We start from the raw sequence: 17,877 nt of genomic DNA on the forward strand, positions 1-17,877 counted from the left end.
TTATAATTACAATTACAGGAAGTATTTGTTTTATTTTAATTAATCGTATTTAAAATCGTGTTAAATAAATATTAGTTTAGAAAATATAAATAATTTATAATATTAAAACCCTTAAAATTCATTTAAAATTATAAATATTTTATTTTAAATTCACAAATTTCAGTTATTTCTTCAGTTATACTTCTGTAATTTTGTACTTTTCTGTCGGAATCACTTGGCATGTTAACGCGCAATCTCCTAAAGTACACTTGATTAATTTTTGTAACCTAATAAAGCTCCAAAGTAAAACAAAGTTACACTTTTCAAAGTTCTGAAACTAAAAGGCTTCAGTTGAACGTAACTATACATACATAATGAGATTATTATTGCATACATACCATCTTAAAGCCATAGAAAAACCCCTTGCATACGTGCAACTATAGTTATTTTAATTTGTATTATTATAACCTTTCATAAGTATAAACATAACGACAATAAGTATGAATGCACCAGGGATAGATTTAATTTTAGAAGTAGGAATGGAGAACAGAGTAGTAATGTGGGCAAGCGTCAAAGTCACAGACTCCCTTCCCCGGGACGGAGGGAGGGGTATGAAAGAAGAGGCGGGAGGGTCATAGCGACAGAGGTAAAAAGGAATTACGTATTTTTCGCCGTCCCCGTCAGCAACGTCATCAAAACGTGGTTTAAGTGAGCAGCCAATAGGATAATTTAAACCTATCGTTACGTGTTGGTTGGAGGGAGGGGCTCTATACTGGGTCGTCTATGAGTCGGACTGCAGTAAATACTAACCGTTCTCCATTCCTACTTCTAAAATGAAATTTATCCCTGATGCACTTAATGTAATAAATTTGTTCATTTTCCACAGCAACCAACGAAATTGTTAAATAATTTTTTGACAATTAAAACGGACAAACAACAGTTATTAAAATTAAGAAATTAACATAAATTTTATCTTTCTTTAACAGATATATCTTCCAACGTCATGCCACACAAGCTACCATGTGAACTTTGAACTTTGTACTATTTCGCTGGATTGTAAAGCGTGGTAGTTGTTTAGTTTTTTCGGACAAGTAATTACTGACCCTGAGACAAAACGGTCATCCATCGTAAACACCGTCGTGTCCTTTTGTCCAGGGACCAGTTATTGGTCACTACTGGACAATATCACTTGACCAAAATGGCCATTATGAGATCGGGCAAGAAGACGGTTATAAGTGTAGTTATTCTCATAGTGGTTCTGTTTAGTGTTTACCATTTTCAAGGACCTTGCTTTGGGACGGCGCCTGATGCGGTTATGGTTTCTCCGGCTGTAAGTAATGTCTTTGCTACCTATATAAGTACTTGTACTCATTATGAATTAGAGAGGCATTGCGTAGAGTAATTGCTCCAAGTAACGTGAAATGTAATTTAAAAATAGCATCAAATCATGTTCAGATTAAAAGTTGATATTTTTGATATCCGTGTGTTTAAATGGGTATACACTTTGTTTGAGAGGTCATTGGTTAAAACAAGAGGTACCGTTAGGAAGTAGACGTTTCGTGGAGTATTTGCTCCAAATATTATAGACCTTGATAGTAAAATGACGTTTCCACAGCATAATAAAGTTTTCATTAAAAATTGCAACATTTTAATTTTGATATACTCATCTTTAAATAGCTATAACATTTTTTTACGACGTCATAAGTTAAAATTAAAGGTACCTCGAGATACTAGACATTCCGTAGAGTAATTCATCCAAAACTCATGGGGTTCAACGCTAAATTAAGAAAGATACGAATGAATGAATTTCATCCTGGAAATATTTTTTATTTTATTTCTTTAAATTTTAGAAATTCGTACTGGGTCCAGATGCCAAAAAATATACTTATAATAACGATATGCCTTTGATATTCATTGGTGGTATGCCAAGAAGCGGTACCACCTTACTAAGAGTACTATTAGACGCTCATCCTGATATAAGATGTGGCGAAGAGACTAGAGTTATACCCAGGATATTGGGTATCAAGCAACAATGGACCAAGTCAACTATCGAATCTCAGCGACTTATTGCAGCCGGAATTACGTCGGAGGTAAGAATCACTTGACCTGAAAAAGAAAAAACGATTTTCTAGTATATGACGTCATGGTGTAGGTTTAGGGATTTCTAACCTAGTCCATTGAATTTTGGGGGTTGTTGTGGTCTGAAATGAGTACCCACATCAGGGGGGTTTATAGCTATTTTTACAAAGTTGACCTTTGTGACGTCATCACGTTGTTTTAAGTGATTATATTTTTGTCGTGCAGGTCCTAGACGCCGCTGTATCTTCCTTTATCCTCGAGATTATCGCCAGACACGGCGAACCAGCACCGAGATTATGTAACAAGGATCCATTTACATTGCGATCCTCAGTTTACTTGCATTCCATTTTCCCTAATGCCAAATACATCTTCATGATACGTGATGGTCGAGCTGTAGTCAATTCCATAATTACCAGAAAAGTAATTACTATACTTACCATTAATAATATAGTACCAATAAATATCATACTTACGTCGTTATGTTACACATCAATCGATACTTGTGAAAGGAATAGTTTGCTAAGCCTTTGCAACGTGTATTTCTCTAATTATGTAGGTCACTATATCGGGTTTCGATTTGAAGGATTACCGTCAATGCATGCAAAAGTGGAACGCGGCAACTCAAGCCATGTACAATCAGTGTCGTCAACTCGGTTTGGATTATTGCCTACCGGTTTATTACGAACAGTTAGTGTTGCATCCGAAACCATGGATGGAGAAAATACTCAAATTCTTGGATGTTCCTTGGAACGACTCCGTAATGCACCATGACCAGTTTGTGGACAAACCAGGAGGAATATCTTTATCAAAGTAGGCCCTGTTTTTCTTTTTATAAGACGTGTAGATTAATGGCTTAATTTATGCATGATGGGTTTTTGCAATATTGGGTTGGGGAAGCGAGGTAAGTTTGAAAATTGGACTTAAGAGCAATATTTTCGGCAAATCAAAAAATATGATTTTGAAACTATGTTCAATTTTGTACTTGGCCTATTACTTGTGTGATATATTTTTGTACAACCGCGAGCCTTTTTCCATACACGTGCAAATTAGTGAACAAATCAAACCATGCAGTTATTACCTTAGGCAACGGTTAAGGAGGATCTTATACCTTATTGGGGCCTCGTAAAATTTCACCTAATTTCTTTCAAATTTGCACCATTCGATTCGCGGAATATTTTTATACAACCGCGTCAATTTTCACGCGTTTCGTTAAAGTAGTTCAACTTCAAAATTCATCTTAAGTGCATACCTTGCATGTTGCTTCGTATTGTTCATAATCACGCGGCATGGCTTACTAGCTAATGATAGTTACCAGAGTTCAGTTTCACCTTTGACCCTTGCCAAAAATGTCCGAGTCGACTTTGACCTTTGAACGACATGATTTACGCAGATTGGAGCGTTCAACTGACCAAGTCATCAAACCAATCAACTTGGAAGCACTTTCTAAGTGGGTTGGACACATTCCTAGCGACGTAGTTAAAGACATGCACAATATAGCCCCGATGTTGTCGGTCTTGGGATACAATCCTTACGCTAATCCACCAAACTACGGCAAACCGGACTCGTTTGTGATAAGAAATACTAAAGAAATCGAGGAACAACGGGCCATCTGGGAGTCCAGAGAACGGAAACTCCATGAGGAACGGGATGCTATTAAAAGGATTGCGGTTAGAGGTAAATACCCTGATGAAGGTAACGCGGAGAGAACTAATAATAACGAGCACAAAACAAGGTGATTTAATTGAAAATAGTGCGTGAACTTTTTAAGACAACATACTTTAAAACTTTTGAATGAAAGTATAAATAGTGCCTATTTTAAAAAATATATGAAATATTTTGAATATTTAAAAAACGTAAAACAAAAATTGAGGAATTGAAAGGAGATTTTGAGAAGAATCTCAAAGTTTAGTGGGACTAAAATAACTTAAGTTTTTTTTATTATTATTATTATTCAAAATTAGACATACATCAACTCGAGTACTTGAAATTGTACTTCATTTTTAATTTATATATCTCTAAAAAAAGGCTTATTTATTTTTTCAATTTTGAAACATAATATACTGAACACAAGTGTTTAATTTTAATTTTTCAAAAGAAAAAAAAATAAATAAATAAAATTAGTGGAGATTTTATTGACACGAAAATATTCTAATGTGGTTCCGATACCTACAAACAATTTAGATCTGATGAAATTTGTTTTTATTTTCGAATTTTATGGCCCAAAATGAAATTAATTTAATTTAATTTTAATTTCAGTTTAAGGGGTCCCATTTAATTAAAACGTGAAATAAAGTTAGGTATTCTTGTAGATCTAAACGTAAGCTTTTAAATGAGACCAAGTTCATTAAAATCGGACCGTAATTAACAGAGTTATAACGATTTTTCAAAAACATAGGAACATTTTCAAATTTTGAAAAAAGAATAACTTTCTTATTAATGAATCGAGAACTACAAATTATATATTATGATAGATTAGTAAATTACTTATAAAATTAAACTAAGTTCATCAAAATCGGACCATAATTAACGAAGTTATAAAGATTTTTCAAAAAACATGGGAATAATTTTCAAATTTTGAAAATTAACCTAACTTTCTTATTTATGCACCGATTTCAACGTTCTTGGTACAATTTTAAAGCTCACATTTAGCACTATTAGAATATTTACCAATAAATACAAAAACTCTTCGAGCTTAGGTTAAATTTGGTCCAAAACATGCAAAATACGTTAAAAGACTTTTTGAAAGACGTTTTATTTAAATTTTATTTTTTTAATTTTGAGTCTATGGGGACTTAAAAACAATTATTAAAAGACTTCAAATCGCACTCATATCAGAGTTTAAATGGGTTTTAAACTTGTTTATTTATCAATTTAATAAACAAATGAATAAAATTGTAAATATGAGTTATATTAATTATTATTTTTTAATCGGGACCGAAGTGCACTTATGAGCAATGTGTTATTTAAAAACAAAATTTAAAACTTATGTAAAATAGTATATATATATTAAAATGTACCATTGTTTTTAAACATTTAAATGGTTTCAATTTAAAATGGGTTTAACACTTAATTAAATTAAATTAGGCAAAATTATATTAGTTTTAAGCCTATCATACTTAAATTTAAGCTTAAAATTTTAAAATCAATACATCGATCTATTTATTGGTTAATATTATTCACGTACGATGGCGCCACAGAGCTAATATCTGTTCTTTCAAATTAATTAAAAAAAAATCGGTTTTCACATCATTAACCTGTCTAGACAGTAGAGACACTTTAAAACCCCATTTAATATAATCATTTATTTATGGTCTAATTTCATTTAATTACCATAGATTAAATTTATTTTAATAATTCTCTAAAATATTATATTATATTATATTATATTATATTTTACTGCACCTTTAAATTCCAAAATAATTTAACACTTGCCCTTAAAAAATCAATATATCTTTATCAAAATCAGTAAAATCTTCGGATAACTTGTTTCGTCTTATAATCCTTTAGTTTATTTTCAATTTGAGGTCGAAAACATTGCTATCAAGTATCAATAATAAAACAAAAAAATATTTTATCAATTTGCTCTAAATTCTAAAAATCTAGATTCTTCGATTTTATTAAAGGTGTACTTAAATGCAACTATTATACCAACCAACTTTGGAATACATTTCAAGGAAAATTCCTTGAGATTTTTCCTACCTGGTACCAATAATGCTTATTATTTTGGCTTTAGAAACATCAATTTAATTTTTAATAAAAACTGAATATAACACAAAGTTTGAAACGTCATAACTTTAGCTTAGAAATATTTCCTGGAAAATCCCTTGAGTATATGATAGCCCAAGTTATCCTCTATCCAATGATACTAATTACTTGGCCCTATGTCAATTAGGATCCGAGATAATTGGCTTTGAATAAAATTAAACGAACCCCAACTTTGAAACGTCGTAACTCTAACTTTGAAATATTTCCTGGAAATTCCCTTGATTATATGATAGCCCAAGTTATCCTCTATCCAATTATACCAATTACTTGGCCCTATGTCAATTAGGATCCGAGATAATTAGCTTTGAATAAAATTAAACGAACCTCAACTTTGAAACGTCATAACTCTAGCTTTGAAATATTTCCAGGAAAATCCCTTGAGTATATGATAGCCCAAATTCTCCTCTATCCAATGATACTCCCAACTTAGTCTTCCATTAACTAGTTCCCGAGATATTCAACTTTAAATAAAACCAGAAATAAAAACAAACCCCAACTTTCAAACACCATAACTCATTTCCAGGAAAATACCTTGTGAATATGCGCTAGCCCAAAAACTGTCCCATACTAAATACACCAACTTACATCACTCAATCAATAAGTGACAGTTTAAGTACGACTTTAAAATAAATATAAGATTCCTAAATTTGTTTAAAAAACCAGAACAGAAAAAAAATATATTAAAATAAACTAAATCAAATTTCATAACTTGAATATTTTAATACATCTAAGTATTTTTATTTCCTGTGCAAAAACCGAACCGGCTCGCCTGTCAAACAGGTTGCGTAATTTCCTGACGATAATTACGGGTACGGTATCGACATGGCAGTGTGCGTTAACTCCCCATACAATTAAACGCAACCAAGCCTAACGACTGCCATTTCTCTGTGTTTTTCTCTCTAACCATCTTTTCCGGCTAAAAAGCCTAAGTACTACCGGTACAATTTTTCCCCTCCCCCCCCCCGGGTCTCAGCCAGCCCCGCTGGATCTTTAAAAAAGCACGTGGTCATGTGGGTTTCAAATCATTACAGCTGTTTTATTATTTTGGCGCGCTCGTAGCGCATGCGCGTGCTGGGTTCGCGCGTTTATCGAGCGCGCGGGAAGAACATTTGAAGGAGAGGAGAGCGTTTGTCAACAGCGCTGTATCGTTCGCGTCAAATTTTTCCGCGCGGTTTTTTATTTACACTTAATTTCGCAATAATACAAAGTATACATTTAAATAAGTGGATAATAATTAAGTAAGTTTTAACGATGGATGAATCGACGTTGAAGTATTCAGCGCTTGTCCATGAAGCATTGGCATATAAAGTAATTATAATTGACCTTTTTACTTGTGTTGTATTGTGTACGTTTGACGCAAAAAGTCAATATAACTTGGCTGCCTTACACTGTGTCCATTTTAATAGACATTAATTTGAATTTAAGTGACTTAATAACCTTATATAATTAAGGGAAATTAAACATCGGTCCTACGTAATATGATTAGTGTTAATTATGTTTAAAATATCATTTAAATCGCTATGTCAGTATAAGTTGGCTTACACTAAGTCCATTTTAACAGTCATTAACTTAAGTTTAAGTGAGTTAATATTAACCTTTTTGTTCAAGGAAAATTATAAAACGGGCTACACAATGTGATTAGTTTTAATTAAGTTTAAAATATTATTTAAACGGCTCTTAAAATTTAGTTGGGATGGAATTATTAAGTTTTAGTTTATCTCCCTACTTTACCTTTGAATTATTATAATTAAGTCTTTTCTTACCTAAGCTTCTATTTATTATTCCTTGTTGTCAGCAATATTTCGTAATAATTTATGGGACTTACCTGTACGTTTTATATTACCTGTTACCTGTACATACCATATTGTTTATTATGAGAAGATATAGCCGTGAAGTACAGATGTATTAGTTGTTTATGTTTATCCACTCTAACGTGACGTAAATCCGCTAAGCCTTTTTCGTTTAAATTTTTAAACACATGTTGCTTAAAAACAGGACTACATCGTTCAGGTAGAATAACATAAATTATAGCTAAATACAAAATTATGTAGATTGCATTCGTTTTATCAGAAGCAAATTGAAGTAATAGAGAGTAAGGTAGCAGAAAAATAAAAATTATAATATGTATAATCAAGAAGTGATAAGTGATTAGTTTATTAGGGAGAAGGTATAAATTCGCGCCACATTTCCATGCAGCTTTATCTCCAGTCCAAACGTAGACGTGTCCGGAGTTAATCCCCGCCGCCTCTAAATTACAACCAGCCAGCATCTCATTGGTTCTTGAAAACTCGTGCACGTCAGCGAGACGCCAATGAGTACGAAAATTACAGTCATATTTTCGGACTGAGGAGAGGAGGCGAAATAACCCGGCGCCTCCTTTTACGTCCCCCCTTGTATTTTGAAAGGGGGACTGTGACTATGGCGCGCGAATACTTAGGCATCTTATACCTTCTCCCTAATAAACTAGATATCACTTCTTGCTAAGATATAGCCTGTCGCCCCTGCTTGTTAGTTTCTCTACAACTACTTTATGCAATTTTACATAACATCCCCAGTTGCTCGTGCACTTTCCCTTATCTCTATTTACATTTGGTTTTATGACCTAACGCAATATGAGTCCATGTCACTTATAAATACATAAGGAAAACTTTATTAACTAGCGCGCCTTTTCACGTATTGATTATTTCACCTGAGATATCTTACTTAGCATGCACTAATCATATTTATCTTTAGGGGGTTTGTTATCAAAGAATGCGCAGTAAATTAAAACAAACAAACGCGACTACATTATTATTAAAATGACCCAGATCCATGGGACGAATTTTTCCTGACATAAACGCGTCAAGGAGACCGAAATCTTTTATTGTTTGGGGTACTATCACGATTGACCTAAATAAGGTAGCGGCTGGCTATCGTAAAATCAATAAGTATTTTAGAAGACTGTTGTATAAATAAACAATCGATGGAAATATTCATTTTTATTTTTTTACTAAATTAAAAGGTAAATTGCAACCTTGGGATTGAATATTATTTAAAGTTAATTATCTTGAGCCCTAATTGGTCTAGATACGTGTATTTGGTACATTTTGATAGAGGATAATTAGGGCTATAACATACTCAAGGGATTTCCCTGGAATTGTTGTTAAACTAGAGTTGTGGCGTTACAAAGTTTGGGTTCGCGGTGAAAACCGGGTCTTTTCGATTTTTTATTCAAAGCTGTTTATCTAGAGTTCTGATTGGTGTGGAGCTATGACATCCAGATCATTGGATAGAGGACAATTAGGGCTATCACACACTCAAGGGATTTCCCTGAAAGTTTGCTTAAAATAAAGTTATGAAGTTTCAAAGTTGAGGTTCGCTGTGACAACAGCGTCTTTTCGATTTTCATTCAAAGCTGTATATCTCGAATTCTAATTGATGTATACACATGTCATTAAGATCATTAGGTAGAGGAGAATTAGGGCTATCACATACTCAAGGAATTTCCCTGGAAAAATCATAGATCTGAAGTTATATTGTTTTAAAGTTAGTATTATTATTTCAAACTTAGGATTCGCCAATTTACCGTCCGACTTACTATAAAATCAACCGTACTTCTGAAATTCCATACGAAGTTTCAATCAAAAGTGACCGCAAAACAGTATGGACCTTATTTGGAATTTTGGCCACTGTGTTCTTTGTGACAACTGTGATTTTGATGTGCCTTTTCGTCTTCAAAGTTTACCCGATTTGGGGTGGAAACTCCGAAGAAAAGGTATTAAACATAAATAACAATACCTGAAACTTCAATTATACTAAGATGTTCACACATGAACACTTTATTTCAGATTGTGATCTATGGTAAAGATGCCCCTATACTGTTCATAACAGGATACCCCGGAAGTGGTATGAAATATCCAAGAGACATTTTGAACTCTTACGACGATATGCAATGTGGCAGAGATGAACATACCATCCCAGAGTTCCTCGAGAAACAAACTACAGATGCTACTACCGGCGACCTTTCTAATCAGGTTTGTTGACCTTTTGACCCTAGAACGTTCAAAGATGATTGTGTCATAAGAGGTGTGAACATTGAAATAACGGTTTTACAAATTAAGATATGACTTCTATAAACAACAAGGAGTACTTTAGTTTAGCAGGACTCGTAACTTTGAATCCCCTATCTTAATTAACGTCTTTGTGTCCTCATGCCGTCCTATCAATGGACGGAATGTCTTAAGCAGACGACACTGCGCCACGCCTCCATTTGAAATTTGTCTATTTTGTTTGATTTCAACTTGAATAATTTCAAGTTGAAATATCACATCTGTTTAAAAATAGTTTTATACTGTATATAATAACCTTCAAGTGAAAAATAATTTATGCAAAACCAGTTCATTTAAATTTAAATGCGAAACACGCAACCTCGGTAATTTTATCTTCCTTCAAAACAAATCGATAAAGTCGATGACAAACTTTTATTTTTTAAAAGCCACTACAAAATCGTAAAAACAATAAATCACAAAAGACCTAGACCCAAATAAATAATCAATATTGAACCCTAATCATTTATATAATACAAACAACATCATTTATCTATAAAATCTTAAAGGTTAAATCTTTAAAAATAGCTAAGCCTAATTTGAAATTTTTTGCAATTCATTTACCACAAGGGTGACGTTCCAAATTACGCCGAGTCATTCGCCTACGTCATGGAAGCCTTGGTTTCGAGTAATCAACAATTTTCTTTCAGTCAACCGTCTAAGTCATTTTGTTCCCAAGTGCCTTACGTCCTTAAATGGGCTTCGTATTTGAATCGTCTACTACCCAGTGCCAAGTTCCTATTGGTTATTAGAGACCCCAGAGCCATTGCCTTGAACTTGGCGCTCGAACAGGTGCGTTTTAAGCCTAACTTTAACCTCTGTTTGTAACCCTAGTTTAAAACACAAGGCCATTGTTGTTAGACTCTTTTTAATACGCTAAGCCTGACTCTAACTTAGTTTTGTTAAGCCTAGTTTAAAACATTAAGCCTAATTTTATCCTACTGTTGTTAAACGTAATTATAGCCTACTGCTGTTAAGCCTAGTTTGAAAATATTAGCCTTACTCTAACCTACTGTTGTTAGCCACAGTTTAAAAAAAGCTAAGCCTTACTCTAACCTACTATTGTTAGCCACAGTTAGAAAACGCTAAGCCTAACTCTAATCTACTGTTGTTAAGCCTAGTTTGAAAACTCTAAGCCCAACTCTACTCTATTTTTGTTAGTCATAGTTTGAAAACTCTAAGCGTAGCTCTACTCTATTTTTGTCAGGCCTTGTTTGAAAACGCTAAGCCTAACTCTAACCTACTGTTGTTAAGCCTAGTTTGAAAACGATAAGCCTAACTCTAACCTACTGTTGTTAAGCCACAGTTAGAAAACGCTAAGTCTAACTCTAATCTACTGTTGTTAAGCCTAGTTTGAAAACGCTAAGCCTAACTCTAACCTACTGTTGTTAAGCCTAAGTTTGGAAACGCTAAGCCTAACTCTACCCTACTGTTGTTAAGCCTAGTTTGAAAACGCTAAGCCTAGCTCTACTCTATTTTTGTTAGACGTAGTTTGAAAACGCTAAGCCTAGCTCTACCTTCTGTTATTGTCTCATTTAAGCTTCAAACCTTTACGTCTAGATTCTAACAATAGTTCTACTGTCGTTAGGCCTAGCTTAAGGTCATTGCTATTAGATTTATAAAGCTGTTTTAACACGCATACATATAAATATATATAACAAAGCTACTACGTATTTTATTTCGCATTTTTACGTTTACCCAACCGTGACAACTTACTTTCTCTAAAAGACTAAAACCCACCCCTATCAGGTTTCAGTCAGTTTAGAATAATAATAATCACCGTCAGAAGCTAATTAACTTAATGTAAATGTTACTAACTTTAATAATGGGATTTCTCACAGTTTAAACGATAAATTTTAGTTCATACACTTCGGTCACGATATTTATTTACGTTACGGCCAATTATATAGAAAGATTATGGTAATTACGTTACCTTCGCATTAGCATTTAATGCGTTATTTAAACGGTTTAGTTTTTTTTTCCTCGCTATCATTTCAATATTTGAAACACGAAATGCATGACTGGGAAATTTTCTTTCGTTTTAATGATTTGCTTGGTTGGATATATTAGGCCCGCTTAACTAATGAATATATTATCAATTGCAAATATAAAAATTAAATAACAGAATGTGAAGGCTTTACCTTGAACTTGGCGGGTTGTTTTTAAGCCTAACTCTAGTCTATTTTTGTTAAGCCTAGTTTTAAAACTTTAAGACTAACTCTAGTCTATTTTTGTTAAGCCTAGTTTTAAAACTTTAAGACTAACTCTAGTCTATTTTTGTTAAGCCTAGTTTTAAAACTTTAAGACTAACTCTAGTCTATTTTTGTTAAGCCTAGTTTTAAAACTTTAAGACTAACTCTAGTCTATTTTTGTTAAGCCTAGTTTTAAAACTTTAAGACTAACTCTAGTCTATTTTTGTTAAGCCTTGTTTGAAAACTCGAAGCTTTAATTTAGCCTATTGTTGTTAAGCCTAGTTTTAACACTCTAGGACAAACTAGCCTATTTTTGTTAAGCCTAGGTATAGTTTTAAAATCCTAACTCTAGTCTATTTTTGTTAAGCCTAGGTCTAGTTTTAAAACCCTAACTCTAGTCTATTTTCCTTAAGCCTAGTTTTAAAACTGTAAAGAACAACTCTAGCCTATTATTTAAATTTAAAAACACTTTCAGAAGCAAGAATTAAACACCACATTCTTCACCGAAATACTTCGCGACTGGGAAAGTTCAGTTGAAGTTATGTTGGACAATTGCCGAGAACTAGGCCCAATTGCGTGTATGCCAATTTATTTTGAGCAATTGGCAATCCACCCTGACGTCATCGTGCCGAGAATCAACGATTTCTCTGGTTACAATCATCAAAATTCGAAGCAAAGTTTCGGGTCGTATTTTGCTAAATTAGATCTCGATGCTTGGCGCGAAAATGACGTGTTACGACAATTGAACCAATCAAACGAGACCCTACTGTTTAAACTCTACGGAAATCATAAATACCACCAGTTGAGTTCAGTAGATTTACTGTAAACGTTTAGACTCAGTATTAATATTAATTCATTTGGAAATCATCTATAAACGGAGTTTATTCATAGTGCGCATGTGCAATAGGAAAAAAATGGACCAATTCTATTGGTTAATTTAGACAAGACTTTAAAAATAATCAAATCATTGTTGTAGTTAGTTTTTAAACAATTTTTAACTGTTAATTATTAAATAAGTGCTTAAATATGAAATTTTTTTTAAAATATTTGAAAATTACAATTAATTTACATGAAAAAGGATTCAATCGGGTTCAATGTTTTTGGGTATGGTATAATATGGAATTTTTTGACCTCTGACCTTCATATAACGAAGTATCAGACCGCTATGCTGACTTGAACTATGAGGTCTCCGTTGATTTCGACTTCGACGTGACCCTGCTACTAAAATCTGATATATTTGTAAATGAGTCATATGAGTTATGAAAAATGTAGTTCAACGTAGGATCACGTTTTATGAAATTGGATGTGAGGTCATATTTCAATAGAGGACATTCGGAGCTTCAAAATGAGATCAAGTTTGTGAAAATCGGATTATAAATAAGAAAGTTATTAATGTTTGAAAACCACTTTCAAAATTTGAAATTGATGTATTTTTTTGAAAATTAGTTGTAACTTTCTTATTTATGGACCGAATTTGACGTTCTTGGTCTCTAATTGAAGCTCTAAACACGCTCTACTTATATTCGTAAGTACAACCCATCTAAATACAATACTTCTCATAAAAAATGTCCATTTTTAAAATAGAATTTCAAAAAACATTCTTACCTCTAGAACGCTTTGATTCCCGATCTAATTGTTCCCTAATTCTTCGCCTTCTAGGTGACTCTTTCTCGTAAACCTCGTCATCTTCGTCCGTTGACTCTTCCGTCGTACTCCCGGACGGAGTGGGCAATAACTTGTACACTTCCTTGTTACTTTTACTATAACTTCTGGACCTCGAAGTGTTACCCCCATTTGCGCTGTTACTTGAAACATAGATTCTCTCCAAAGATTCGTTATCTCCGTTATTGTTGTGGGCCTTATGTCTCTTATAGCACAGGCAGCAAATGACGCATATTATCATGATCAACAACACCAGGATGACGAGTACCACGACAATTCCTAACCAGTCTTGTCCGATATGTCTTTCCAAAATTGTGATAGCGCTATTTGATTTGTGTTCGGAATCAACTGGATTATGCCCATCCTTCTTGGGTACTGGTCGTTGACCATGAGGTGGTAGATTGGGTTGCGAACCTCCAGGAGAGTACGGTTGTTCAGGAGGAACAAATACAATCGGTATTTGGTGGTCCGGGTTCGGATTTTCACCTGGTTTCAAACCCTCGTTTAAAATACCTTCTATTTCTTCAATTGGGATGTTGGTATCGGGTTGATGTGGAGGTACCCGTGGTACAATTGGACCTGGAGGTGATGGGGGAGGTGGTACAGGATCTGCAGGTACAGGTGCGGGTGGTGGCGGAGGTACTAGTTCAGGTGCTGATGGTACAGGCGCGGGTGGTGGCAGAGGTACAGGTTCAGGTGCTAATGGTACAGGTGACTCGGTTTTATCTTCCACAGCAGGTGGTATTGGGTCACCTACAACTTGAGCTTGGGCAAATCTACTATGTAGAGGTTGTAGCATATCTTCACTTGGATTGCGGACAGGATAAGGGTTCATAAATTGGTAGTTGGATGCGGGTTTTCGAAGTTGATTGTTAGGATTCCAACTTCCTCCTTGGGACGGATTTAAAATATTCTTAACTTTGGTTATTATATTTAGATTTGGTTTCCAAATTGGTTGATGGTCTATAATCTCGATTATATTCGTCCACGGTTCACTTTTATTTTCTTGTATTGGCTGTACCACTTCTGGTTTGGTCCTAATCGGTTCTTCATCAATTTCAAGTACTTCTGGTGGTTCACCCAAGTCCTGAATTGAATCCTCAACTGGAATGACTACTTGATCAGGGATAACTTCAACCACCGGAGGGTCCGGTTTCCAAACTGGTGTTTCAACAATCTCCAACACTGGTTGATCTTCCTTATCTTGATTGTTTTCAACATCATTCTCAGGTTCTTCAACTGCTGGAGGGTCCGGTTTCCAAACTGGTGTTTCAACTATCTCCACCACTGGTTCAACTTTCTCATCTCGATTGCTTTCAACTTTAACCCCTGTTTCGTTGACAATCTCTGGTTGTTCAGCAACCTCTACCGACTGTGGAGGGTTTGGTTGCAAAATGGATCTGTCAACAAGCGCAACTAGAGCTCGGCCTCTCTTGTCTTGAAGTTTGCCAGATACAACCCTTGGCTTTTGAACCATTTCCACACGTGGTTGACCTGCTTTCCAAATTGGTCGTTCTATAACCTCAACTTCCTCTTTACTCGGATCTTCTAAAACAACCTCAACTTCAGGAGGATCAGGTTTCCAGACTGGTCTTTCAACAATCTCAACTTCTGGTTTCTGTTTTTTATCTTGAAGCTCTAGAAGTTTAGATCGTAGTTTGCCAAACTTCCAAATTGGTCTACGAACAATGTTAACTTGTGGTTCGTCTTTCTTATCTTGATGGTTTTCACCTACAGTGTCAACCACCTTTGGAGGGTCAGGTTTCCAAACGGGTCTTTCAACAATCTCGACTTCTGATTTATCTTTCTTATCTTCAACCTCAACACGTGATTGGCCCGGTTTCCAAATTGGCCTATCAACATTCTGATTGCCATCTGGTTCACCTTTTCCATCTCGGTTTGGGTTTTCTAAAACAGTTGGAAGGTCAGGGCTCCAAAAGTGCTTCTCAACAATCTCAACTTCTGGTTCGTCTTTATTGTCTTGAACTTTTTCAATTTCAACCCGAGGTTGTCCTGGTTTCCAAATTGGTAGGGCTACAATGTCAGCGACTTCATCTGGTTGATCTTTATCTTTTTGATCACTGTCTTCTGAATCTTCTTCAACTTCAGGTTGATCTGGTTGTTCAACAATCTCAACTTCTGGTTCGTCTTCTTTGTCTTGAACTTTTTCAATTTCAACCCGAGGTTGTCCTGGTTTCCAAATTGGTAGGTATTCAATCTCATCGACTTCACCTGGTTCATCTTTCTCTTCTGTGTCCATGTCTTCTGAGTAATCTTCAACTTCAGTTTCATCTGGTTGTTCAACAATCTCAACTTCTGGTCGTCCTTTCTTATCCTGAATTGAGACCTCATCTTCTGGCGAATCAGGTTCCTTAACGGGTTCGTCAACAACCACAATGTCTTTCAAAGGTAGTCGATGTCCAGGTCTACCTTTCTTGTCCATTATTCCAATTGAATAGGCGCTTCGAAGTTTAAAAGGCTTAGCGTCTTCTACTTGCAGTGGTGGATACGTCGCTGGTTTCCAATCTTGGGCAGGTTGGATATAAACAGGATTATCTACTTTGAAATCTGGTTCTTCAGCGGCGTCAACAACTTCTAAGTTTTCATCGGTCTTAACTCCTATTGGCAAGCGATTAAGTAATGGCGATTGTTGACCTGAATCCTCAACTGGGACGTTAGGGACCTCGTCTGGAAGATTAGGCTTAGCACTCTCGACCTCGATCGCAGGTACGTAATGAATCTCGGTATTGTTGTCTTTTGACATATCCCACCACTTTGGTCTGTATTTCCCTTAATAATCCAGGTTTTAAGCTACAGTTTACAATTACAAACTTGAGTAACAGATAAATTAAAAACACTTACTTAGTCTATCGAAGATGTTAAGCCTATTTTCGGAACCGTCTTTTAGGCCAAATCTGTTCAATATCCTCAACCGTCGTTTAGATCTTGATGCAGAGACGTTGATAACCAGTAGAAAACATAATAGGCATAGCAATTTAAGGTCCATTTAAACTAACTAATACTTATTAATTATCTAAAGTTAAACTGAACCATCGAAACTAGATCAAATCACACACCTGAATTTATATTTTATTCATTAGGCTTAACGTTACATGTAAGTACCAGAAATCACGCGCCAAATTTTAGCGCGCGTGAATTTTTCAAGTCACGTGGATTTATTTTGAATTTCGAATATCAGCGTAGATTTCCGAACGAAATTTGACAGTAGAATCATCTTGGCGTCTATCTATTCCAACATGGGTTGTTTTTCCGATTTTTAACGCTTTCAAGGTTTCCTCCGCTTGTAGATACCTCTGTACCATTTTCGCAACGAGTTCCTATTACATAAACAAGTTCAGACATACAGTTATAGTGCAACAGCTCGTGGTTGAAGTTGTTTTTGTAGTAAAGCTTCCACGTAGGTGTGGTAAAAAAACCACATGTACTTAAATTTGAAAAATTACAAATGTTTGTTTGTTGTTTCTATACTGGTAACTGCTTTAATTCTGAGTCGATTTTGATGTATTTGGGCTCATTTTGTAGAGGAAGTTTTACTCTACAACTATGAGCCACTTCTTGAGGTCTATTTAAATATCTTAATTAATTTAATTAAAGTAAATTATTACCTTATGATCTCTTTCTTGTTTAGATTCATTTTTACTATTCTCTCTTTCAAAGCAACAATCGCACGAACCGCTGCAACAACTTGACGATGTCCCAGACTTCTTGGAGGACCGCTTGAAGCATCTCTTGACAATTGCGGCAAAGGTCTGTGGCATGTCCTTGATTGTCGGTAGGACATTAAATGGAGGCGGTAGACTGCTCTGTCCGTCGAAAAAGGACAACCATAAATCAGCTCGACAAAACTTCCATTCGGTATCAGCGTCACTTTGAACCCTGTTGAAACTGTCGGCCAACATGGCTATCAGCATGTTAAGAAGTACCACACCGGTTAAAATGTGGTACAAGGCCCAAATCCAGTGACCAAAGAAGTCATTAACGTCTTGGCTTGCGAGTTTCAGTGTCACGTTGTAATGCGATGCGTTTGATTCCGCGGTTTCGGTTAGAATGGTGGTACCTCCTTTACCCAACATGGCCCAGAAGAGGGTAACGAT

The 17,877-nt window shown here is 35.1% G+C and overlaps 4 protein-coding genes and 1 long non-coding RNA gene across 5 annotated transcripts in view; 2 read left to right on the forward strand and 3 right to left on the reverse strand.

Annotated features, from left to right (window-relative positions):
- Positions 1 to 5,090, forward strand: part of LOC149615723 (protein-tyrosine sulfotransferase-like) — a 64,358-nt gene extending 59,268 nt beyond the window's left edge. Inside the window, exons 4-8 of the mRNA XM_089856223.1 lie at positions 966 to 1,309; positions 1,830 to 2,069; positions 2,284 to 2,478; positions 2,615 to 2,868; positions 3,449 to 5,090. Coding sequence (XP_089712349.1) covers positions 1,178 to 1,309; positions 1,830 to 2,069; positions 2,284 to 2,478; positions 2,615 to 2,868; positions 3,449 to 3,794 — 1,167 coding nt within the window. The 5' untranslated portion in view covers positions 966 to 1,177 and the 3' untranslated portion in view covers positions 3,795 to 5,090. The remainder of the gene's footprint in view (positions 1 to 965; positions 1,310 to 1,829; positions 2,070 to 2,283; positions 2,479 to 2,614; positions 2,869 to 3,448) is intronic.
- Positions 5,091 to 6,913: 1,823 nt separating this feature from the next.
- Positions 6,914 to 13,027, forward strand: LOC149615725 (protein-tyrosine sulfotransferase 2-like). Its single transcript, XM_089856061.1, has 5 exons — positions 6,914 to 7,131; positions 9,374 to 9,577; positions 9,651 to 9,836; positions 10,479 to 10,700; positions 12,576 to 13,027. Exons 1-5 carry the CDS (start codon positions 7,075 to 7,077, stop codon positions 12,924 to 12,926), a joined length of 1,020 nt encoding a protein of 339 aa, XP_089712187.1. The 5' UTR covers positions 6,914 to 7,074; the 3' UTR covers positions 12,927 to 13,027.
- LOC149615726 (uncharacterized) lies at positions 9,610 to 10,025 on the reverse strand. The gene is made up of 2 exons (XR_016375733.1): positions 9,953 to 10,025; positions 9,610 to 9,855 (listed from the first exon to the last, which is right to left on the reverse strand). It is a non-coding gene; the product is annotated as an uncharacterized LOC149615726 (long non-coding RNA).
- LOC149615727 (uncharacterized) lies at positions 12,953 to 16,892 on the reverse strand. The gene is made up of 3 exons (XM_089856056.1): positions 16,625 to 16,892; positions 13,706 to 16,552; positions 12,953 to 13,328 (listed from the first exon to the last, which is right to left on the reverse strand). The coding sequence occupies exons 1-3, from the start codon at positions 16,767 to 16,769 to the stop codon at positions 13,279 to 13,281; spliced, it is 3,042 nt and encodes a 1,013-aa protein (XP_089712182.1). The 5' UTR covers positions 16,770 to 16,892; the 3' UTR covers positions 12,953 to 13,278.
- Positions 16,832 to 17,856, reverse strand: LOC149615728 (short transient receptor potential channel 1-like). Its single transcript, XM_089856072.1, has 2 exons — positions 17,389 to 17,856; positions 16,832 to 17,100 (listed from the first exon to the last, which is right to left on the reverse strand). Exons 1-2 carry the CDS (start codon positions 17,854 to 17,856, stop codon positions 16,939 to 16,941), a joined length of 630 nt encoding a protein of 209 aa, XP_089712198.1. The 3' UTR covers positions 16,832 to 16,938.
- Between the last annotated feature and the right edge of the window lie 21 nt (positions 17,857 to 17,877).

Source organism: Phalangium opilio, unplaced genomic scaffold (assembly GCF_054372755.1).
Source record: "Phalangium opilio isolate 3A_F unplaced genomic scaffold, DU_Popi_V2 ptg000217l_1, whole genome shotgun sequence".
Classification (NCBI taxonomy): Eukaryota; Metazoa; Arthropoda; class Arachnida; order Opiliones; family Phalangiidae; genus Phalangium; species Phalangium opilio.

Bases quoted from the DNA above. Each gene is read 5' to 3' on its own strand.
- LOC149615725 (XM_089856061.1), top strand. From the start codon at position 7,075: ATGGATGAATCGACGTTGAAGTATTCAGCGCTTGTCCATGAAGCATTG. The intron at 9,578-9,650 runs GTATTAAACATA...ACTTTATTTCAG, and splicing joins GTGGAAACTCCGAAGAAAAG to ATTGTGATCTATGGTAAAGA. The intron at 9,837-10,478 runs GTTTGTTGACCT...ATTTACCACAAG, and splicing joins CCGGCGACCTTTCTAATCAG to GGTGACGTTCCAAATTACGC.
- LOC149615727 (XM_089856056.1), bottom strand. From the start codon at position 16,769: ATGGACCTTAAATTGCTATGCCTATTATGTTTTCTACTGGTTATCAAC. The intron at 16,553-16,624 runs GTAAGTGTTTTT...TGGATTATTAAG, and splicing joins TAACATCTTCGATAGACTAA to GGAAATACAGACCAAAGTGG. The intron at 13,329-13,705 runs GTAAGAATGTTT...CAAATATATCAG, and splicing joins GGAATCAAAGCGTTCTAGAG to ATTTTAGTAGCAGGGTCACG.
- LOC149615728 (XM_089856072.1), bottom strand. From the start codon at position 17,856: ATGTTGGGTAAAGGAGGTACCACCATTCTAACCGAAACCGCGGAATCA. The intron at 17,101-17,388 runs GTAATAATTTAC...TTTATGTAATAG, and splicing joins AACAAGAAAGAGATCATAAG to GAACTCGTTGCGAAAATGGT.